Source organism: Triticum dicoccoides, chromosome 4B (genome assembly GCF_002162155.2).
Source record: "Triticum dicoccoides isolate Atlit2015 ecotype Zavitan chromosome 4B, WEW_v2.0, whole genome shotgun sequence".
Lineage (NCBI taxonomy): Eukaryota > Viridiplantae > Streptophyta > Magnoliopsida > Poales > Poaceae > Triticum > Triticum dicoccoides.
Genome location: NC_041387.1, coordinates 422,656,401 through 422,680,943, shown reverse-complemented (window position 1 = coordinate 422,680,943; position 24,543 = coordinate 422,656,401). Strand labels below are relative to the sequence as shown.

The window sequence follows — 24,543 nt, the reverse complement described above, 5'->3', positions numbered from 1 at the left end:
TAAGGGCACGTACAATGGTGCTATCTTAGGAGTGCCACGTAGGATTAATGATGAGGTGGAGGAGAGAGAACTCACAAAAAAAGGTTTGTCTTCTCTTATTTAAGATAAGACAAGAGATGATCTCTTAGTACAATTTGTCTCACCATGTTTTAAGGAATGACTAGCTATTGAAGATAAGGTTAAGATATAACCCATTGTAGACATACTTTTTTGTCATCTCTAAATTACATGCAAGACTTAAGATAAAACTGTTTTATCAACCATTGTACATGCCCTAAGTTCCTACTAAAATAGTAGTAAGGTCGACAGACTACCATTTCACCGACGAAATTTCCCTCTGCCATTTCACCGGCCAGTCATGAGATCGACACTTGGACAGCACTTGGAGCCCCCACCGGTGGAGCACGTCCTGGGCACAGCGGCCCCGGAGCGAGCACGAAATCCACACAATCAAGACACTGACGGGACCCTTTGAGCAAAGGGACCGCATACTAGAATAGTATGCCAGGCTGCTAGTAGTAGATAGGAGAAAAACGGGACCTGGCTCTTCCGAGTTGGGGTTGCCGCTGGGCCGACGTACATAGCCGTACGTCATAAATCATATGAAGCTCCGTTAAAAACATTCATTATTAGAATCATCAAGAAACGTGAAGATGGTCAGGGAGAAGGATTGCCCATGTATCACGCATCGCAGCATTTTTTTTGTCTCCCCGAGAATGACGCATTTCGTCCTTTTAGAGACAGAACGACAAGGAAAGCAGAGCTGACAAACGTAAGTGAGAGAGAAGTTGACGAGAAAATTATATGCCATAATTTTTGCAGCTTCCTATTGATTCACACATAATTCTTTCATACAGGACGAGACAGCACTCTGCTTCACAAAGGGGCTGAGGGTATTCACATACGTAGACTGTTTCGATCAAACCTCCTATCTTAAACTTGAAATGATATACTGCTAACTTGGAACCGAACAGACGCAAAAATACCAAAATGCAAATGCTTATAGGTGCCCGGCTTCCTGCTTTGATGACCACAGTGGCACGGGCCGGAGCTATGCGACCGGGGATTACGCAGCCGAGGGCGCGGTGACGTACTTGACGGTGCCGGCTTCCGCAAGCGCCGCGCGGAGCGGCTTCTTGGCTGCCGCCTCGAGCTCGTCGGCGTCGGCGGCCAGGCCCTTGAAATCGAGGCTCTCGTCGTTGTAGATATCCCACCAGTTCCTGACGAGGATCCTGATGTCCTCCCTGTCCATGTTCTCCTCTTTGCCCGTGAACCTCCATGGCTTCGATCCCTGCGACCATCCATCCGTAAGAATGCAAGCCATAATCAGAAACCCAACGGAATTCATACCACCGGCCGAGAAGAGGGGTCCCCTTACCGCAGCGCAGTAGTGCACCACCTTGACCTTCTCCAGCTGCACGTTCTCCGGGTGCCTCCACAGCATCGCCAGCACAAGGTTGTAGACCAGCGGGATCGGCTTGTACTGCTCCCTGAAGAACATGTTGAGGAAATCCTGCAGATTAAGGGAGCAAGAACATGGTGAGCACGAACGCCGTTATCACTGCTAAATCTGGAGACTCGAAACAAAATCATTATCGGCTTACCTGCTCCGCGAATGGGGTGGTCGGCGTCACGCGGAGGGTGTCAAGGAGCGCCTTGGCGGTGGCCATGCTGGGCTCGTGCACGAACATGCCGGCGTTGAAGTAGAGCGCCGGCGGCGGGCCCATCTCGGCGGCCGGCCACGTCACCTTTTCGGGACACTGCTGGCAGTAGCCGATCTGGTACTGCGGGGTGTGGCTCCACGTCTTCTCGCAGAAGCAGTCCATGACGGCGTAGAAGTGGCCCTTGGGCAGATCAAACAGCTCGTCGATGTTGTCGAACACCTGGATGTCGGCGTCGAGGTACACCATCCTCTCGTACTCCACAAACTGTGCTCAAAACCAAATCAAGAACATATCAGCACACCATTACTACTACCACACACACTGACAAACGTTAGCGAGACATGCAGAGGTGGTACGGTAATTTACCTCCCAGATGCGGAGCTTGGAGTAGTTGATGACGTAGTACGCCATGGCAAACTGGGTCTGGTTCTCGGGCGGGTACACGGGGGCGATCTCGCGGACGATGCAGCCCTGGGAGAGGAGGATCTTGCGGTGGAGCTCGGGCACGTCGGGCAGCACGGCCACCACCAGCGGGTAGGCCGAGCCAACCTTGCGCAGGCCCTTGGCAAGCCCCACCACGCCCATCCAGTAGTCCCCCGCCCCCGCCAGGAACGTCACGTACGCCTTCGTCGCGGGCTTCGCCGCCGCCACGGCGGCCTTGGCGGTCATCTTGCCGGCCAGCTCGGGAGCCATCTTGATCTCGTCTCGGGGAGGAAGCTTTCTTGGTTCGGGCTCGAGTTTTTGCGTCGGATTTAGAGTGGTTTTTGGCTTGGGATTTCTGATGGGTGTTTCACGGTGGGTGGCGAGGCTATAAATAAGGAAACGCAGGGCGGAATGGTCCACTGGATAACGCCAGGCTCCTCCCCACGTCGTCGGTCAGGGAGCATGGCCTGTGCGATCGGGCGCGTACGCCTGGCGGAGATTGTAGATCGGACGGCCGGGCGCCGTGGACGGAAGCTTCTCGCGGGGGCAGTTTCGGTAGCGGCAGCAGGAAGGCGCGAGAAGTGTACAGAATGCGAGAGCGCTCTTTCGTCCCCTCTCCATGGCACGGCGCTAACTGCTCTTGTGATTGTGTTTAGTTGCGTACGTACATGGCAACCATCGCACAATCTCTGGAGTGATCGTTGCCGATTAGTCAAAATTATGCAAAAGGCAAAGGTTGAAGGCAATTGAAGATCCGTTTTAACTGGAGTTTACTTTCTTGGGTGGATATTCCTGTCGCCGGATCAATGGACATTCATCTCCCCGACGTCCTACCTTAGATCCCACTGACATCTGAACTTGAATGAGAAACAAATATGCTATACTTATGTTCTTGATACCACTAAAATAATGGTGAATCATTCCCCTCCCATTTTCATGAATAGATCCCTTCCTTTCCTTATTTGATTACTATAATCTTTCCTTTATCAATTATTTTTCACTAGAATCTTTCAGATTATCAAGTTTTACGTCGTCCTTCCTTCTTCTAGTCTAGAGTTCCTAGGAACCAATGGGAAAAATTACACACATTTCTACTGTACCAAAGCTCGTGCTCATATTGATCGTACTACGTACCGTGAGAGTCCGTGTGGAGGACTAAAATATGCATCATATACCATCGCTGTTGCTGAACAAACCTAAAGTGTAACACGTGCGCGGGACCAAAAGGTTCTCCGTAGTTTTCCGGTCGTTTTCTGAAGTGGACACTGTGCCCTACTGCCCATCGTAACTGATAGATGTATCTACTGTTTCTGTTTGAGTCTTTTACTCATCACGCAGCAAAAATTTATCACGAAGCTCCTGTGTGACCTGTCTCTTGCTGCCACGCAGGAGCCCAGAAACATGAGCGATCAGACTTGGACGAGAGGCCAGGAGGATTCCCGAACTTTGTGCCGTATTCCAGCAGGTGGCTGGCTGAACGGTAGCAGTAGGACTTAGGAGTCGGACGTATCGCCTGCCGTCCGATCTCGCCGGACGTATTGCCTGCCGTCGGATGCCATTTTAACACCTAATGAATGGAAGAAGCGGTCAACAAGAGATGGCGGACGTCCAGGGTGGGCTCTGGCGTAGTTTTGTCGAGGTATACGATCGTGACATGACTCACGAGTGAGCGATTGAGGTACACCCCCCGCGTCGTCGCCCTCCGCCGCCGCGAGGAAGCTCCTTCGTTCGTTCGCTCCCGCTGCGCCGCCGCCGGAGGGCACAGCACGAGATGGTGGCGGCGGGGCGGATCCGTCCCCCTCGAGATCCACCGGTTGCCGCCGGCGGGAAGCACCCCCATCCACCGCCTCCGTTGCGTCGCCGCGAGAGGCAAGCCACACCCCGTAATGATGGCGGCGAGGCGTCCCGGAATGATGTTCGGACCAGGGGCATGCGATGGTTAACTCCTACCAACCTCCCTCTAGGGTCATAGGACACCATGTTCAAGTGGGATTACAGCGAGGTGACAGAGTACACACCGCTGCACAAAGACGGAGAAACACGGAGACCGTTAAAGTTGTTGATGATGGCGGCGTTGGAGCAGATAGCCATCACGATGGTTCCCCCAGTGTTGTTCTCACGCCGCCGGGAGACAGGGGGAAAGGCCCCATCCCCCTCCTTCTTCTTACTTGGCGTCTCCTCTACATGGGGAGAGGGTTCCCCTCTGGTCCTTGGCCTCCATGGCCCCCGGAGGGCGGGAGCTGTCGGTGTCAAAACCGGCGGATCTCGAATAGGGGGTGCCGAACTATGCGTCTAAGGCTAATGGTAACAGGAGGCGGGGGACACGATGTTTACCCAGGTTCGGGCCCTCTCGATGGAGGTAATACCCTACTTCCTGCTTGATTGATCTTGATGATATGAATATTACAAGAGTTGATCTACCACGAGATCGTAAAGGTTAAACCCTAGAAGCTAGCCTATGATTATGATTGTTCTTGTCCTACGGACTAAACCCTCCAGTTTATATAGACACCGGGGAGGGGGCTAGAGTTACGCAGAGTCGGTTACAGAGAAGGAGATCTACATATCCGAATTGCCAAGCTTGCCTTCCACGCAAAGAAGAGTACCACCCGGACACGGGACGAAGTCTTCAATCTTGTATCTCCATAGTCCAACAGTCCGGCCAAAGTATATAGTCCGGCTGTCCGAGGACCCCCTAATCCAGGACTCCCTCAGTAGCCCCTGAACCAGGCATCAATGACGATGAGTCCGACGCGCAGATTGTCTTCGTCATTGCAAGGCGGGTTCTTCTCCAAATTCTCCAGAGTACCTGTTGTAACAAGCAGTGTCCGGCTTCCCATTAATGTAGCACTCCTTGGCTTCTGTGCTTTAATAATGACTGTCTCCACGTGAATGCGGGAAGTCGGGGCGTTTTTACATTTGCCACCCTGACCATGTTAGTAAATCGTCTATTTAAAGAGACGGGGATCCTCAGATCCAAATCACACCATCTCCTCCCAGCGAGTATCCATCAGAGCGCGCCCGGAAAAATCCATACCATCATGGTCGGCCGTCGCGGCTCCTCCTCTCGCTCCCGTAGCACTAAGCCAGGCGATTGGGAGAAGTGTTTCGTTCCCCATAGCCAATTGGTAGAGTTGCAAACACAGGGGTTTCTCCCACCTGCATACATGGTACCCGTCCGAGCCGGACTAGCCACTTATAATGGCGGGGAGCAAGAGGAGAGTTTGCCCAACCCGTCCAAGGGGGAGCGGGTATGCCTTGTCCCTTACTTGCTGAGGGGACTTGGATTTCCAATCCATCCGTTCCTCCGCGGGCTCCTGGTGTTTTATGGCCTCCATCTGCATAACTTCACCCCCGCCTCCATTTTACACATCACGGGCTACGTTGCCTTCTGTGAGCTATTTATGGGCTGCGAAGCTCATTTCGAGCTATGGAAGAGGCTATTCTGCCTCGTACCCCGCACTCAGGATGGGTCGATATATCAAGTGGGTGGAGCCGAAATATGGCGCATCGCCGGACCGGATACATGTCTAGTAACCCGAAGAAGACATCCGAAGACTGGCCTTCGGAGTGGTTCTACATGGAGGGCGTCCCTCTTCCGGACCCTATTCGGAAGGGCCTTCCTGAGTTTGTAAATGCCCCATTGAAGAAACGCCACAGCTGGCGCCCCCGGAGCCCCCAGGAGGAAGATAACAGAGAGATCCTTTTCCTGATGGACAGGATAAAGACGCTGGCCAAATCAGGACTGACAACAATTGAGGTTATGTCAATATGTATAATGCGGGGAGTGCAGCCACTTCAATATCGGGGAAAACCCATGTGGCACTTCAATGGAGAAGACGATGCCACCCGCTGCGGCCGTAAAGGTCCAGACTCCGCCGCCGCTCTGGCGAAGATACTGTCCGATTTGTACAAAGGAGAAGAAGAGGAGTTCATCCGTATCAAGCCACGGGATGGATTCGCCATGTACAACCCCCAAGCTGGGTGAGCCGCTATCTTTTATTCCAGTCTTTCCCGTATTCTTTAGCACAAATATTTACCTTGCCAATTCATAGCAAGAACTGCGAAAAGCTATGAGGGAGGTTCGCTGTCAGGACCCCGACTCTATGCCACATCGATCCAGCATGTAACACCTCATATCACTTTGCGGCCTCACGCACGGTATCCCCACGGGTGTCGCCTTACCTTTGCCCGGGACCGTTTGCGCCTTTTGGCACACGTATATGATGGTGTCGCTAGCATCCATATGATAAAAAGCCCGGGCTGACATGGCTAGTCGTAAACCCAAAGTGGCACTAACTTACAGGGACATGCATCCATGACCCAGCATCGAACGTGTCGGTCATCAGCGTGTGAATCTAGGCTGTAGCACTGGGCTAACAGGACTCCGGTGAACCGGGCTGTAGCAGGTTAACAGGACTCCGGTATTCATCGCGTGACATTTCCCTGAAGGGACAGACACAAGATCGAAGAAGGACACATGCCGGCCAGCCTAAGTGTTCCGGAGCAGTAGCAAGCTACCAGGGCTCAGTGGAAGCACTAGGAGACATTTCCCGGTAAGAGAGGCTACTAAGGATAAACAACTAGATAGTCAGATCCCACACATAGCAATACACATTACACGTACGCATAACATGCAAGTATGTGCTGTACAACATGACATCACAGCATAACTCAACAACTCATATAGATAAAGGCTCAGAAGAGCCAACATAGCAATATTACTACCAGGGGTCACATGACCCAACATTCAGAGCAATCAAACAACAAACGGAAGCATTACATGTCTGAGTACAGACATCCACAAATGAAAAAGGCTGAAGAGCCTGACTATCTACAACATCCGACCAAGATCGTAGCTGAGGTACTAGCTACTAGTCGAAGTCCATGAGAACCCTAGTAAGACCGAAGTCTCCGCTGCAAAAACATAAATAAAGCAACATGAGTACAAAGGTACTCAGCAAGACTTACATCAGATCCTATCATACATGCATGTGTATCAAGAAGGTAATGTGGGGTTTAGTTGCAGCAAGCCAGCTTTGACTCTGTGGCTATCCTGTTCTACGACTGCCAGAAACTCTGGAGGTGAGACAACGTACACGAGTCCACTAATCACCATACAATACACTACTATGGATTCATCCCCGTCTCCCTACGAGAAGGCCCTCCATAGCACTCACACTTGTCTTGAGCATTTTAGAGTATCCACTTCAGGTTGTCTATGTACCATGTAAGCATCCAAGAAGTCCATAACCGCGGACCCGGCTATTCGAATAGATCATGTTAACCCTGCAGGGGTGTACTTCTTCACACACGCTCTCGCCACTTACCGCCATGTACACGTCATGTATCTCGGCAACCTTCAAGCGGAAGCCTGGCGAGGGTGTCGGCCACGACCTGACTAACCACACAAGACTCTAGCCCAGGTTTATCGCCTATTCGGGTTCCATCCGCAAGGAGATCCGGCCGGGGTGTCGCTTACGGCCCCAAACGATGTGTACAGGGTTCCCGAGCCCACCATCCGGATGCCACTCGGTACACCAGGCCATGCGTGCCTAGTCTGTCCCAAGCCCACCCTGCCGGGTGCCACTTGGTAGAAAAATAGCACTACCTACAAACACCAGAAACTAGTTGCGACTCCTGGACAGAGACCAAGTTGGTTAATAAGTCGAGAGGGGTCGAGTTACCGGAACCCAATGTGTGGTAGTATCGAGTCATTGGACAACATACATAGAACTCAGTGCTTAAGGATGGTTCCAGTGAGACAACCCACCATGTACTCCTACATGGCCTCTCACCGCTACCTTTACCAAATCGTGTTCACACACACTTCACTCTCAGCATCAGAACATATCGTAACACTCCAATTCATTCCCAACGAACCAGACCTGACACAACTCTAAGCAATAGCAGGCATAGCATGGTAGGAACACAACAATGGCTTCAATCAACTCCTACACATGCTAGTGGGTTTCAACTATTTACTGTGGCAATGACAGGTCATGCAGAGGAATGGGTTCAACTACCGCAGCACAAAGTAGCAGATGAACCGTTGTTGTCCTAATGCAATAACTGAGAGCAGGAGCGAGAGAGTAGGGTTTTATCGAAATGAACAAGGGGGTTTGCTTGCCTGGTAAATCAACAGAGGAGGCACTGCTTCATAGATAGGCACTCTGGAACAGATTCCGGAGCAGGACCTATCGAGAAGGAACAGTGTCGGCAATCAAAACACAATCATATGCAACAATATGATGCATGAACATGGCATGTAGATGTGATGTTGTTTGAGCTAATGCAACTAGTAATCATTTAGTTTGAAGTCCATTTGAACCAAAGGTTCAAATGCATCTCCAAATTAAGCTCCTATATATGCCATAATGTGTTTTCTCATATTCAGCATGTATAAGTTGGTTTGTCATGCATGAAACTAGTACAGATGGAAAGATTGCATTTTTCTGATAATTTTTCATATATAAATTATTTTAATCTGAGCTACGGTTGAATTGTTATAAATTTTTGAAGTTTAAAACAATTTCTGGAATTTTCTGATTAAATTTAAATCCAGATATCATATATTGCGTCAGCATTGAGTAAGCATGACGTCAGCAGTCAACTGCGGCTGATGGGGTCAAACCTGACATGTGGGGCCCACATGTCAGTGACAGGGGGTTAAACAGGGGGTTAATTTAATCCTAATTAAAAGTTAGTGGCGCTGGGGCCCACTGTCAGCCGCAGGGGGGGTTAATTAAGCGGTGATTAGCACTAAGCTAATCACCTGACGGGCCGGGCCCACATGGCGGGGACGGCGTCACAGGCCACGGGGACGGCGTCTGAGAGCACCGGGGCGTAGCCCGGGCTCTCGCGCATCTGGTGGGGCAGGTGGAAGGAGCGGGGGAGGCCGGAGCTCGCCGGAGCAAAGCTCGCGGCGGCGGCCGGAGCTCCGCTTCGAGCGGGAACGGGCTGCGGGGCACGGGGAGGCCACCTGAGGGGCTCGGCGGCACCCTCGTGGCACTGGGAGCGCGATGGGATGCTCGGTTTGGGCGGAGGCGGGCCGAGACGGCGACGGCGACATGGACGGCGGCGAGAGGCTTCGGCCGTGGTGGGGAACGGCGCTACGGCGCGGAAACGAGGGGGAGAAGAGAGGGGAACGGTGGCGGAGCTCACCGCGGATCCAACGGCGTCGTCGGCGAGCTCGGGGAAGGCTTGGGGCAGCCGGAGCGACGACGGCGATCTCGTCGGCCGGAGCTTGAAGACGACGGCGATTGCGATGAAGCGGAGCTCGCCCGGGTTGCTTGCTCGGTGAGGAGGGAGAGGGGGTCGCGGCGGAGCTCGGGGACTCTACGGAGGGGCGAGGGGACGGTGGGGAGCGCGTCGGTGGTGAGCTGCGGCGGCGGCAGTGCTTCGGGTGAGAGAGAGAGAGAGCAGGGGGAGAGAAGGAGGGCGAGGGAGAGTGCGAGAGAGGTCGGGGTGGCTGTGTGGCGTCGTCCGGCGTTCCAGGGCGACGAGGAGGGCGCCAGGCAAGCAGGGAGACTGGTGGCGTGGCGCGGTGGCGCGCGCGCGCGCCGGGCACGCTCCCCTCCCTCTGTCGAGGACGAAGACGACAGAGGAGGAGGCGGGCTGGGCCGCCTGCTGGCTGGGCCGTCCTGCTGCTGCTGGGCCAGAGGCGCCAGGCAGAAGCCCAGGTAAGGTTTTCCTGTTTTATTTCTTTTTCTAAATTTTCTGACATTTGTTTTGATTTAATAAAATACTAAATCAATTTATTACCTTATGCCAATTTTTGCAGGAGCTAGATATATTATTCCAGAGCTCCTTTATAAATGGCATAATTTTTGGACCATATTTCATATATATAACAATATATATCCAAAGCAAATAATTATCGGATTAATCCAAATGGCCAAAATTAAATATCCATGAGCTCCTAAAAATATTGGTTTGATTTTTATCTCTGTCCAATATTTTCAGAGGGCAACATGAGCATTTTCTTGGACCCTTTTGGAGAAATTTTTATTTGGGTCATTTTCAAAAATGATTCTGAGGGTTCCACCAATCCTCATTTCAAATTTAAATGAAATTTAAATATGATGCACAAATGGCTAGCTAGTCTAAGTCATACCAGACTAGGGATGTGACAACTCGCCCCCACTTGAAAGAATCTCGTCCCGAGATTCAGGGGTCGACGGAAAGAAAGCGGGGTACTCCAGTCGAAGACGATCTTCTCGCTCCCAAGTAGCTTCTCTCTCGGAATGATGAGACCACTGAACTTTGAGAAACTTGATGTTCTGACGTCGGGTAACACGCTCGGCTTGATCAAGAATGCGAACCGGGTACTCTCGGTATGTGAGGTTATCTTGGAGATCAAGCGTTTCGTGGTCCACTCCGCGGATGGGATCCGAGAAGCAACGCCTGAGTTGAGAGACGTGGAAGACATCATGAACTCGAGAAAGATATGGGGGTAGTTCCAATTGGTAGACAACCTCTCCTCGTTTGGCGAGAATACGAAAAGGACCAATGTAACGAGGAGCCAACTTGCCCTTGATACCGAAACGATGGGTACCCTTCAAGGGAGTAACCCGAAGGTAGGCCTTTTCGCCAACTTCATAAGTCATATCCTTATGATGACGATCATACTGACTCTTTTGACGAGACTGGGCTGTTTTCAAATTCTCACGAATGATGCGAACTTGCTCTTCTGCCTCCTGGATCATGTCCGGTCCAAAGAATTGTCTTTCACCGGTTTCTGACCAGTTCAAAGGTGTTCGACATCTTCGTCCATAGAGAACCTCAAAAGGAGCTTTCTTGAGGCTGGATTGATAGCTATTGTTGTAAGCAAACTCGGCAAAAGGAAGACATTTCTCCCAATCCATACCGAATGAGATAACGCAAGCTCTAAGCATGTCTTCGAGAATTTGATTGACCCGTTCCACCTGACCACTCGACTGAGGGTGGAAAGCGGTACTGAAGGAAAGATGGGTTCCCATGGCAGTTTGGAAACTCTCCCAGAAATGAGAAGTGAAAAGACTGCCACGGTCTGAATTGATCTCTAGTGGAACACCATGAAGTGATACTATTCGAGAAATATATAAGTCAGCGAGCTGACTAGCAGTGATATTTTCTCGAACAGGAAGGAAGTGAGCCACTTTGGAAAGACGATCAACGACTACGAAGATAGCGTTATTCCCTCTCTTGGTCCTGGGAAAGCCGGTGATGAAGTCCATACCAACTTTATCCCATTTCCATTCAGGAATAGGTAAAGGCTGAAGGGTGCCAGCAGGTCTTTGATGCTCTGCCTTAACACGACGACATACGTCACAATTAGCAACGAAGTCGGCGATTTCTCTCTTCATCCTAGTCCACCAGAACCTCTGGCGTAGGTCCTGATACATCTTAGTGCTACCGGTATGAATCGTGAGAGGAGATTCATGCACCTCCTTAAGAATCAACTGCCGAAGATGTTGCTTCTTGGGAACCACCAAGCGATTCTCAAAGAAAACAACACCACGATCATCCATAGAGAAACATCCACCAACTCCCTTCTTAATGTTTCTCTTGATCCGGGTAATCCCCGTATCATGCTTCTGGGCTTCTATGATAAGATCCACAAGGGTAGGTTTCGCCACCAAGGTAGAAAGGAATCTGTGAGGAGCAATGTGAAGATTAAGCTTACAGAATTCCTCATGGAGAAGTGGTTGGCCTTGCTGCAACATGAGATTGTTGCAATAGGATTTACGGCTTAGAGCATCAGCCATGACATTGGCTTTGCCTGGGGTGTAGGTAATCCCTAGATCATAATCTGTGATCAACTCCAACCAACGTCTTTGCCTAAGGTTCAGATCCGGTTGGGTGAAGATATACTTGAGACTCTGGTGATCGGTGTAGATCTCGCAACGTTTACCAAGAAGGTAATGTCGCCAGGTCTTGAGTGCATAGACTACGGCTCCAAGCTCTAGATCATGTGTAGGATAATTCTCCCCATGTGGATGCAACTGTCGAGATGCATAGGCAATCACATGACGATCCTGCATAAGAATGCAACCTAGTCCCTGTCGTGAGGCGTCGCAGTAGATAATAAAGTCTTTAGTGAAATCCGGTGGCACAAGTATGGGAGCAGAAGTCAGGCGTCTTTTCAGTTCCTGAAAACTGTACTCACACTGTGGGGACCACTCGAACTTTTTATCTTTCTTGAGAAGTTCCGTGAGGGGTTTGGCTACTTTGGAGAAGTTTTCAACAAAGCGGCGATAATAGCTGGCTAGACCAAGGAAGCTCCTAACTTGTTTAACGGTCTCAGGTGGAGTCCAATCGAGAACGGCTTGAACTCTCTCGGGATTGACAGCAATGCCCTTACCAGAGATTACGTGGCCTAGATAGGTCACTTCTGGCAACCAAAATTCACACTTGGAGAACTTGGCATAAAGGCGGTGCTCTCTGAGTTTTTCTAACACAAGTCTAAGATGTTCGGCATGCTCTTCCTCGTTCTTCGAGTAAATAAGAATGTCATCGAGGTAAACCACGACGAACTTATCTAAGTACTCCATGAAGATCGAGTTCATCAAGCGGGAGAATGTGGCTGGAGCGTTGGTTAGGCCAAAGGACATGACGGTGTACTCGTACTGGCCATAACGAGTGACAAAAGCTGTCTTGGGAATGTCCCCATTTCTGATCTTGATTTGATGGTAGCCTAACCTTAAATCCATCTTGGAGAAGACTGAGGATCCAGCGAGCTGATCATACAGGTCGTTGATCCTGGGGAGCGGATACTTGTTCTTTATCGTGACCAAATTAACGGGACGATAATCTACGACCATCCGGTCCGTACCGTCTTTCTTCTTGACAAAGAGGACGGGGCAAGCCCAAGGAGAAGAACTAGGACGGATGAAACCCTTTTGCAAGGACTCATCAAGTTGTTTCTTAAGCTCGGCTAGTTCTAAGGGTGCCATCTTGTAAGGTCTCCGGGAGATTGGAGCTGTTCCTGGGATAAGATCTATGACGAACTCTACATCTCTGTCAGGTGGAACACCTAGCAGTTCCTCTGGAAAGACATCCGGAAAGTCACGGACTACCGGGATATCTTCAAGGTCTGGAAGAGGGCTGGCATTAAGAGAATAGAGCTGACGCTTTGCAACTCTAGTGGAGACGGTGACTATCTTGCCAGATGGGTGTGTAAGCTGAACAGATCTTGTGTAACAATCAATCTTGGCATGATGAGCTGTCATCCAGTCCATACCCAAGATGATGTTAATATCTGAGGACTTGAGGGCTACAAGTGATGCAAGGAATACAAGTCTATCAACAAGGATTTCGTTACCATGGCTGATTCTGGTGGTCTGCCATCTAGACCCTGGGGTTTGGATTTCAAGCGGAGTTGGCATATCACAAAATGACATGTCGTGCAAACGAGCATAGCCTTCAGAAATGAAGGAGTGAGATGCTCCAGTATCGAATAGAACTGATGTTGGGTGACAATTGACAAGGAGTGTACCAAGAACGACATCTGGATCATCATGAGCGTCTTTAGCTGAGACGTGATGCACACGTCCACGTTCAGTGGGAACTGACTTGACACTGATCATCTTGCATGATGGCTTAATACAGCCAACAGTCTTCTCGGGCTGGGGTGGAGCATAACTAGTCTGAGAGCAATCACGTGCATAGTGTCCTGGCTTCCCGCATGTGAAGCAAGTCCCTGAGGTTGGACGTGGACCCGCACTGACAAGCGGTCTACCAGTAGGCATGGGTGGAACATACGACTGAGCTGGGGGAGGCACCACATAGGATGGCCTCGGTGTATATCCGGAAGGAAGAGCGGAGTTTGGAACCCAAATCCGGCGCTTCTGGGAACTAGAGCCAGAGGAAGATCCCAAATTACGGGTGTGCTTACGAGACTCCTCGTAAGTGAGCTGAGCTGTCTCTGCATTGATGGCCTTGTTCACAAGGGCTTGGAATGTATCACAATGATGCAGGTGGAGATCACGGCGCAACTTGGGGTTGAGACCCTTTCGGAACCTAGCCTGCTTCTTGGCGTCCGTGGACACTTCTTCTATGGCATAACGGGCGAGGTTCTCGAACTCTCTGCTGTAAGCATCAACAGCCATCTTATTCTGGGTGAGACTACAGAACTCTTCTCTCTTGCGATCGATGAGGGCTTCAGGAATGAGATGCTCGCGAAAAGCCTCAGTGAAATCTCTCCAGGTAGGAATCTGGCCAGCTGGAAGCATAGCCTCATAGTTCTGCCACCAAAGACTAGCAGGACCTTCCAGGTGGTATGTGGCATAGGTGACCTTGTCATCTTCAGCTACACTCGCGGAACGCAGCTTATGAGTGATGCTACGGAGCCAGTCATCTGCATCGAGTGGCTCGATGGAATGATGAAAGGTAGGTGGGTGCAAGCGAATGAAATCATGAATGGTAGCAGACCCTTTGAACTGATGTGCGGTGTTCTCCTCGATACGTGCCAACAAACGGTTAGACTCACGCTTGTTCCTCTCCATTTCTAACATGAACTCTGCCAACGAAGGCTGGTCGGGAGGATCCTCATCCCTAGCATCTCCATGGTTTTGGCCACGAACAATAGAACTTGATGACATCCTGAGAAACGAAACCCCGGGACGAAATCAACATTAACTATAGACTGTAGAATGTAGGACAAGGAATTAGTATCTCTCGAACTCCTAGGAAAATTCCGGCAGCATAACGGCAGTAAAATGCTCAGAATGAGACATCCTACTAAAAATGGGGTGGTAACATACTCATCATCATCACTCAAGGTTCTGAGATAGTACTAAACAGACTACACCGGAAGTACTTGAAAACTGGGGTATGACTCTGATCAACCAATCCTAAGGGACTACGGAGTAGTAACACGTGATCCTGATAGACGGAAGAGAAGCCTAGTTCCTTAATCCCGTCGGAAAGATAGGACGACTCAGATCAGAAGGTCATGAGGTATAAGGAGTAAAAAGAGCCTTACATTCCAACCCACAATCAATTCCCTTACATAACTAAAGATTTTCTATACTCAACTTCGACCGGTTTGGCTTGGTAATCCTACAGGCAGTCAGGCTCTGATACCAATGCTGTCAGGACCCCGACTCTATGCCACATCAATCCAGCATGTAACACCTCATATCACTTTGCGGCCTCACGCACGGTATCCCCACGGGTGTCGCCTTACCTTTGCCCGGGACCATTTGCGCCTTTTGGCACACGTATATGATGGTGTCGCTAGCATCCATATGATAAAGAGCCCGGGCTGACATGGCTAGTCGTAAACCCAAAGTGGCACTAACTTACAGGGACAAGCATCCATGACCCAGCATCGAACGTGTCGGTCATCAGCGTGTGAATCCAGGCTGTAGCACTGGGCTAACAGGACTCCAGTGAACCGGGCTGTAGCAGGCTAACAGGACTCCGGTATTCATCGCGTGACATTTCCCCGAAGGGACAGACACAGGATCGAAGAAGGACACATGCCGGCCAGCCTAAGTGTTCCGGAGCAGTAGCAAGCTACCAGGGCTCAGTGGAAGCACTAGGAGACATTTCCCGGTAAGAGAGGCTACTAAGGATAAACAACTAGATAGTCAGATCCCACACATAGCAATACACATTACACGTACGCATAACATGCAAGTATGTGCTGTACAACATGGCATCACAGCATAACTCAACAACTCATATAGATAAAGGCTCAGAAGAGCCAACATAGCAATATTACTACCAGGGGTCACATGACCCAACATTCAGAGCAATCAAACAACAAACGGAAGCATTACATGTCTGAGTACAGACATCCACAAATGAAAAAGGCTGAAGAGCCTGACTATCTACAACATCCGACCAAGATCGTAGCTGAGGTACTAGCTACTAGTCGAAGTCCATGAGAACCCTAGTAAGACCGAAGTCTCCGCTGCAAAAACATAAATAAAGCAACATGAGTACAAAGGTACTCAGCAAGACTTACATCAGATCCTATCATACATGCATGTGTATCAAGAAGGTAATGTGGGGTTTAGTTGCAGCAAGCCAGCTTTGACTCTGTGGCTATCCTGTTCTACGACTACCAGAAACTCTGGAGGTGAGACAACATACACGAGTCCACTAATCACCATACAATACACTACTATGGATTCATCCCCGTCTCCCTACGAGAAGGCCCTCCATAGCACTCACACTTGTCTTGAGCATTTTAGAGTATCCACTTCAGGTTGTCTATGTACCATGTAAGCATCCAAGAAGTCCATAACCGCGGACCCGGCTATTCGAATAGATCATGTTAACCCTGCAGGGGTGTACTTCTTCACACACGCTCTCGCCACTTACCGCCATGTACACGTCATGTATCTCGGCAACCTTCAAGCGGAAGCCTGGCGAGGGTGTCGGCCACGACCTGACTAACCACACAAGACTCTAGCCCAGGTTTATCGCCTATTCGGGTTCCATCCGCAAGGAGATCCGGCCGGGGTGTCGCTTACGGCCCTAAACGATGTGTACAGGGTTCCCGAGCCCACCATCCGGGTGCCACTCGGTACACCAGGCCACGCGTGCCTAGTCTATCCCAAGCCCACCCTGCCGGGTGCCACTTGGTAGAAAAATAGCACTACCTACAAACACCAGAAACTAGTTGCGACTCCTGGACATAGACCAAGTTGGTTAATAAGTCGAGAGGGGTCGAGTTACCGGAACCCAATGTGTGGTAGTATCGAGTCATTGGACAACATACATAGAACTCAGTGCTTAAGGACGGTTCCAGTGAGACAACCCACCATGTACTCCTACATGGCCTCTCACCGCTACCTTTACCAAATCGTGTTCACACACACTTCACTCTCAGCATCAGAACATATCGTAACACTCCAATTCATTCCCAACGAACCAGACCTGACACAACTCTAAGCAATAGCAGGCATAGCATGGTAGGAACACAACAATGGCTTCAATCAACTCCTACACATGCTAGTGGGTTTCAACTATTTACTGTGGCAATGACAGGTCATGCAGAGGAATGGGTTCAACTACCGCAACACAAAGTAGCAGATGAACCGTTGTTGTCCTAATGCAATAACTGAGAGCAGGAGCGAGAGAGTAGGGTTTTATCGAAATGAACAAGGGGGTTTGCTTGCCTGGTAAATCAACAGAGGAGGCACTGCTTCATAGATAGGCACTCTGGAACAGATTCCGGAGCAGGACCTATCGAGAAGGAACAGTGTCGGCAATCAAAACACAATCATATGCAACAATATGATGCATGAACATGGCATGTAGATGTGATGCTGTTTGAGCTAATGCAACTAGTAATCATTTAGTTTGAAGTCCATTTGAACCAAGGGTTCAAATGCATCTCCAAATTAAGCTCCTATATATGCCATAATGTGTTTTCTCATATTCAGCATGTATAAGTTGGTTTGTCATGCATGAAACTAGTACAGATGGAAAGATTGCATTTTTCTGATAATTTTTCATATATAAATTATTTTAATCTGAGCTACGGTTGAATTGTTATAAATTTTTGAAGTTTAAAACAATTTCTGGAATTTTCTGATTAAATTTAAATCCAGAAATCATATATTGCGTCAGCATTGAGTAAGCATTACGTCAGCAGTCAACTGCGGCTGATGGGGTCAAACCTGACGTGTGGGGCCCACACGTCAGTGACAGGGGGTTAAACAGGGGGTTAATTTAATCCTAATTAAAAGTTAGTGGCGCTGGGGCCCACTGTCAGCCGCAGGGGGGGTTAATTAAGCGGTGATTAGCACTAAGCTAATCACCTGACGGGCCGGGCCCACGTGGCGGGGCTCAGGCGACGGGGCTCGCCGCCGGCGACCTCTGGACGCGGCGGAGTCCGCGTCACAGGCCACGGGGACGGCGTCTGAGAGCATCGGGGCGTAGCCCGGGCTCTCGCGCATCTGGTGGGGCAGGTGGAAGGAGCGGGGGAGGCCGGAGCTCGCCGGAGCAAAGCTCGCGGCGGCGGCCGGAGCTCGGCTTCGAGCGGGAACGGGCTGCGGGGCACGGGGAGGCCACCTGAGGGGCTCGGCGGCACCCTCGTGGCACTGGGAGCGCGATGGGATGCTCGGTTTGGGCGGAGGCGGGCCGAGACGGCGACGGCGACATGGACGGCGGCGAGAGGCTTCGGCCGTGGTGGGGAACGGCGCTACGACGCGGAAACGAGGGGGAGAAGAGAGGGGAACGGTGGCGGAGCTCACCGCGGATCCAACGGCGTCGTCAGCGAGCTCGGGGAAGGCTTGGGGCAGCCGGAGCGACACGGCGATCTCGTCGGCCGGAGCTTGAAGACGACGGCGATTGCGATGAAGCGGAGCTCGCCCGGGTTGCTTGCTCGGTGAGGAGGGAGAGGGGTTCGCGGCGGAGCTCGGGGACTCTACGGAGGGGTGAGGGGACGGCAGGGAGCGCGTCGGTGGTGAGCTGCGGCGGCGGCAGTGCTTCGGGTGAGAGAGAGAGAGCAGGGGGAGAGAAGGAGGGTGAGGGAGAGTGGGAGAGAGGTCGGGGTGGCTGTGTGGCGTCGTCCGGCGTTCCAGGTCGACGAGGAGGGCGCCAGGCAAGCAGGGAGACTGGTGGCGTGGCGCGGTGGCGCGCGCGCGCGCCGGGCACGCTCCCCTCCCTCTGTCGAGGACGAAGACGACAGAGGAGGAGGCGGGCTGGGCCGCCTGCTGGCTGGGCCGGCCTGCTGCTGCTGGGCCAGAGGCGCCAGGCAGAAGCCCAGGTAAGGTTTTCCTGTTTTATTTCTTTTTCTAAATTTTTTGACATTTGTTTTGATTTAATAAAATACTAAATAAATTTATTACCTTATGCCAATTTTTGCAGGAGCTAGATATATTATTCCAGAGCTCCTTTATAAATGGCATAATTTTTGGACCATATTTCATATATATAACAATATATATCCAAAGCAAATAATTATCGGATTAATCCAAATGGCCAAAATTAAATATCCATGTGCTCCTAAAAATATTGGTTTGATTTTTATCTCTGTCCAATATTTTCAGAGGGCAACATGAGCATTTTCTTGGACCCTTTTGGAGAAATTTTTATTTGGGTCATTTTCAAAAATGATTCTGAGGGTTCCACCAATCCTCATTTCAAATTTAAATGAAATTTAAATATGATGCACAAATGGCTAGCTAGTCTAAGTCATACCAGACTAGGGATGTGACATTCACAACCCGTCTCCACAGCCAGAGGACCCCGGCCGGGCCCTCGACCCTGGACTTGAAGAAGATCCGGACATATTTGTGGAGCTCGTTGACAGGACATTTTATTAGTTAAGCTGTGATGGCTCCTTGGTGGCCATCATAGCTGATTATCCTGGCCTACTCCCTGTATCACATGTAAGTAAAATCGGAGTCCCAACTTCCAAGAAGGATCCCCTCTTTACACCTTACCCACCGCACATGTATCGCGTTTTACAGGGAAGGCCATTGGGACGCCGTGCCGAACCCGCGGTGATTTGTCAACAAGGGGCACCGAAGCCGGGTAGGCTTAAAAGGAAGGCGGCCAGGACCGAGACGCCGTTGCAAAGGTATGATTAGAAACCTGCTACGTACTTATTGTCTTTAAAATATGACGATGTCCATGGTTTCCTGGCAGAAAAAGCATTCGCCTGACTATATCCGGAGAGCCTGCTAGCCACGCCTCCACCAGCCGGACTCCAGGGCTGGACTCAAGGGCGAAGGTCAACACGGGGACAACGTCGGACGATCCTCCTACAGAGGATGCGGATAGATTATCCGCTACAAACTCCAAAGTGGAGAGCGCCATGAATCATAGGCGCCGACGGGCCACACTACGCGACCCTAATTTCTCCGAAGAGGTGTTCAATGCCTTCAACTCAGGGGACACGTACATCCGGGCTGCTCAAGATGGCCTCGCCAGAGCCGCGGACCAGTACGTAAAGGATATACGGGTAAGAAAAATTGATAAGTATGTATATCAGTAGCCCCTGAGACTTTAAACAGTTGGCACAACTGATTTAAGGATCCTCGTATGCATAGGTTCTGATAGAGAAGAATACCCAGCTGTCTAATGAGCTGGAGGAGTGCAAAGCCCAGCTGCAGGCCGCAGTTGCCGGAATGGAGGTGTCCACGAAGGCCCCATCTGGTAATACTTGTTTTGATCGAAAAGAATGTAATGGCATGCACCAGGTAGTATTCGACATGAATGCAAATCTAACAATAGATTCTGCAGACAATCCCGGAGGCAATCCGGAGATCGTACCAGAGGATGAGCAACATGCTCAACGACAGCTGAAGGCTGGTGAGCGTGTGCTTACAAAGGTTATACGGGAGAAAAATAATCTCCAGGACGGGAACACCCGACTGGACATCGAATTAAAGGATGTTTGGGCCCAGCTTGCTGACTCCGTGAAGGAGAATAAGAGGCTTCAACGCAGCATTTTTAGTAAGTTCTCTAACGAACCACTATAAAGTTCAGCGAAGAAGCGGGCTAACAGAATTATATCTGTAGGTATGTTGACAGGTCGTCCCGAAGAGGAGATGTCCGAATCTGCAGGCGATCTTCTGCAGGAGCTCTCACAACTGCACGAACAAGTTCAGCAGGTGATGTAGGGCATTACCCAGGCCTTGTGGCCACCCTCCCTGCCAGGAGGCATGGGCGAGTTTGTAGAGATGCTCAAGGGAGCACGGCGGCGCTTCCGATTATGGAAGATATCGGCCTGCCGACAAGGTGCAAAGGAAGCCTGGGCCATGGTGAAGACGCGATACACCAAGGCTGACCCGAACCACATGGCCGGGGTCGGACCTGTAGGGTCTGATGGGAAAGAGATCCTTGTAAGTCTGGTATATGACCAGGTAGCATTAGCCGCTAAGTATTCCCAACAGGATTGTAGACTAGACAGCCTGTTGGATGGTATAGAAGAAGAATTTAGTCAGTCTAAGTGACTTTGTTCTTCAAAGGACATGTTTTGTCCCTGGACGGATTGTAAATCATTTGTCTTGGCGGACCTTTTCGCTTCAACCTCCAGACCCGACAGTCCGGAGTGTATCCGAGTACCCGCTCAGTTATGTAAAAACCGGGGTACGTGTGGAAACCAGGCGTAGGGGTCATAAGTGCTTGAACAGATAAGTAACCAACTAGCTATGTTATATTACATGGATAGTAAGAAACATCTTCCATGGAGAATAGTTCCGTTAAGGGTCCCTTTCCTTGGGTACGCATGCATTAATGTGCATGTCCGAACTGCGAAAAGCGACATAGGATATAAACATATGGGGGCATGTATTGCAATAAGTGAGAAACATGTTTTGTTCACCGATCGAATATTCTCTTAAGAACGCTAGCTTTTGGCTTCATCCAGTCTGAGGTACACATCCGGTTGACCCGGCCGTAGCAATCGCAGTGGTGCTCCCCTTATGCCCTAGCCGAATTAACGGGAACGTAGGGCATAAACACAAGAGCCAGGCAACCCAGCTTGGCCAAAACTTAAGTCATATCGATGCATATAATGGTGAAAAAAGGTACATATGGAGGAATGACGCATATGTGGTGGGCATAAAGCCCAGAAGATAATTGTATTAAGCTTCTGTATAAAAAGCCCCCAGGTATATTGAGCACGCATAGCGCGGAAGGAGTGTGCGGTCGAAGCATACTTGAAGCTTTTAAGGCTATAAAAAAAGAAAAAGAGAGAGGATATAACTTTAAAAAAGGTGGAGGTAAGGAGACGAACACAGAGTTTGGCACTAGGCGTAGAATCTTCGGAGTCTGGCCGCGTTCCATGGGTTCGGCTCGAGTCGATTATCTGATGCATCACGCAGACGGTACGCTCCCCTAGTGAGAACTTTATCAATGATGAAGGGACCCTCCCACTTGGGCTTGAGCTTGTCCTTTTTCTTCTCTGGTAGGCATAGAACGAGTTCGCCAATGTTATAAGTTTTGGCCCGTACTTCTCTGCTTTGATACCTTCGAGCCTGCTTTTGATAGAATGCGGAAAGGGCCTTTGCAACTCTCTCTCCTCCTCCAGGGCATCTAAGCTGTCCTGCCGATCCAGCTTGGCTTCTCTCTCTTCGTACATGCGCACTCGAGGTGAGTCATGGATGATATCGCAGGGTAGCACTGCCTCTACGCCATACACAATAAAAAATGGTGTGTATCTGGTTGTGCGATTTGGCATGGTCCGCAGCCCCCATAGTACGGAGTCCAGCTCCTCGACCAAGTGCGTATCCGATTCCTTCAAGGATCGCACTAGTCTGGGTTTAATGCCGCTCATAATAAGACCATTCGCTCGTTCGACTTGACCGTTTGTTTGGGGGTGATAGACGGAGGCATAATCGAGTTTTATGCCCATTTAGCCGCACAAAGTTTTCACCTCGTCGGCTGTGAAGTTTGAGATGTTATCGGTGATGATGCTGTGGGGGACACCGTAACGGTGTATGACACCAGATATGAAGTCTATCACTGGTCCAGACTCGGCCGTTTTCACTGGTTTGGCTTCTATCCATTTGGTGAATTTATCGACCATGACCAACAAGTATTTCTTCCTATGGCTTCCTCCTTTAAGGGGTCCAACCATATCGAGCCCCCAGACCGCAAAGGGCCAAGTTATGGGGATTGTTTGGAGAGAGGTAGGTGGCATATGGCTTTGATTTGCAAAAAGCTGGCAACCGACGCAATGTTGGACAAGGTCTTGTGCGTCTGCCCGGCCTGTCGACCAGTAGAAACCTGTACGGAAGGCCTTGCTTACGAGCGCCGGAGCTACCGCATGGTGGCTGCCGAGTTTGGCATGAATTTCGGCCAAGAGCTGCCGGCCTTCCTCTTCGGAGATGCACCTTTGGAGCACTCCAGTCGCGCTTTTCTTATAAAGCTCTCCCTCATGGACTTTGTAGGCTTTAGAGCGCTGCACAATGCAACGTGCCTCATTTTGGTCCTCAGGGAGTTCTTGCCTATTTAAGTAGGCTAAGAAGGGTTCTGTCAACGGGGCGATGACAGCTATCGGTGTCAAAACCGGCGGATCTCAGGTAGGGGGTCCCGAACTGTGCGTCTTAGGATCAATGGTAATTGGATACAAGGGACACGATGTTTTTACCCAGGTTCGGGCCCTCTCGATGGAGGTAAAACCCTACTCCTGCTTGATTAATATTGATGATATGGGTAGTACAAGAGTTGATCTACCACGAGATCAGAGAGGCTAAACCCTAGAAGCTAGCCTATGGTATGATTGTTGTTGTATATCTCTATCGACTAGCCTGGCCCCGGTTTATATAATGCACCAGAGGCCTAGGATAACAAGAGTCCTAGCCGAATACGCCGGTGGGGGAGGAGTCCTTGTCTTGATCGCCAAGTCTTGTTGATTCTTCCTTGTATGCGGCAGATGTCCGGACTGGCCCATGAGTACACAGCCATGGGGGTCCTCGGCCCAATCCAACTGATCGGGAGACGACGCGTTGAGTACCCCCTAGTCCAGGACACCGTCAACAGCCATAATGGCGTGGGCCGAAGGTGTTATTTCGGTAGCGGAGCCTCCGATTATGTCAGAGCTTTCGGGATCTGGGGTTGTGTTCGGATCCGGGCTGGTATTGCCGGTCTCCCCTTCCCACACCATGGATGGCTCGAACAGCCTTTCCAAAAAGATATTAGGTGGGACGGGGTCACGCTTAGCACTGATGCGGGCGAGGATATCCGCCGCTTGGTTGTTTTCTCGGACCACATGGTGGAATTCGAGCCCCTCGAACTGAGCTGACATTTTGAGGACGGCATTGCGGTAGGCCGCCATTTTTGGGTCCTTGGCATCAAAGTCTCCATTTATTTGAGATATTGCGAGGTTTGAATCCCCACGTACTTCTAGGCGTTGAATGCCCATGGAGACCGCCATCCGAAGACCATGCAACAAGGCCTCATATTCGGCTGCATTGTTGGAATCTGTGTATAGTATTTGGAGTATGTATTGGACTGTATCTCCGGTGGGGGATGTCAATACAACGCCTGCCCCTAGACCAGCCAGCATCTTAGAGCCGTCAAAGTGCATGATCCAATTGGAGTACGCGTCGTACTCTTTAGGGAGTTCGGCTTTTGTCCATTCGGCGACGAAGTCAACCAGTACTTGCGACTTAATGGCTCATCATGGTTTGTATGTTATGTCGAACGGGAGGAGCTCGATAGCCCATTTAGCAATCCGGCCCGTGGCATCGCGGTTATTTATTATGTCATTGAGTGGTACTTCGGAGGCCGCCGTGATTGAACACTCTTGAAAGTAGTGTCATAGTTTTCGGGATGCCATGAAGACCGTGTATGCTATCTTTTGATAATGTGGGTACCGTGACTTGCATGGAGTGAGGACAGTGGATACGTAGTATACCGGCTTTTGAAGAGGGAACTTATGTCCATCTGTCTCTCGTTCGACGACGAGCACTGTGCTTACAACTTGGTGTGTTGTAGCTATATATAACAGCATAGGTTCGCCGATATTTGGCGCGGCCAGGATTGGATTGGTGGCCAA

The 24,543-nt window shown here is 50.5% G+C and overlaps 1 protein-coding gene across 1 annotated transcript; it reads right to left on the bottom strand.

Annotated features, from left to right (window-relative positions):
* Nucleotides 1-788: 788 nt before the first annotated feature.
* Nucleotides 789-2,452, bottom strand: LOC119290649 (galactinol synthase 2-like). The gene is made up of 4 exons (XM_037569275.1): nucleotides 2,031-2,452; nucleotides 1,605-1,928; nucleotides 1,379-1,513; nucleotides 789-1,291 (listed from the first exon to the last, which is right to left on the bottom strand). The coding sequence occupies exons 1-4, from the start codon at nucleotides 2,355-2,357 to the stop codon at nucleotides 1,067-1,069; spliced, it is 1,011 nt and encodes a 336-aa protein (XP_037425172.1). The 5' UTR covers nucleotides 2,358-2,452; the 3' UTR covers nucleotides 789-1,066.
* Nucleotides 2,453-24,543: the final 22,091 nt, after the last annotated feature.

Bases quoted from the DNA above. Each gene is read 5' to 3' on its own strand.
- LOC119290649 (XM_037569275.1), bottom strand. From the start codon at position 2,357: ATGGCTCCCGAGCTGGCCGGCAAGATGACCGCCAAGGCCGCCGTGGCG. The intron at 1,929-2,030 runs GTAAATTACCGT...TTTTGAGCACAG, and splicing joins CCAAGCTCCGCATCTGGGAG to TTTGTGGAGTACGAGAGGAT. The intron at 1,292-1,378 runs GTAAGGGGACCC...GGATGGTCGCAG, and splicing joins TGGTGCACTACTGCGCTGCG to GGATCGAAGCCATGGAGGTT.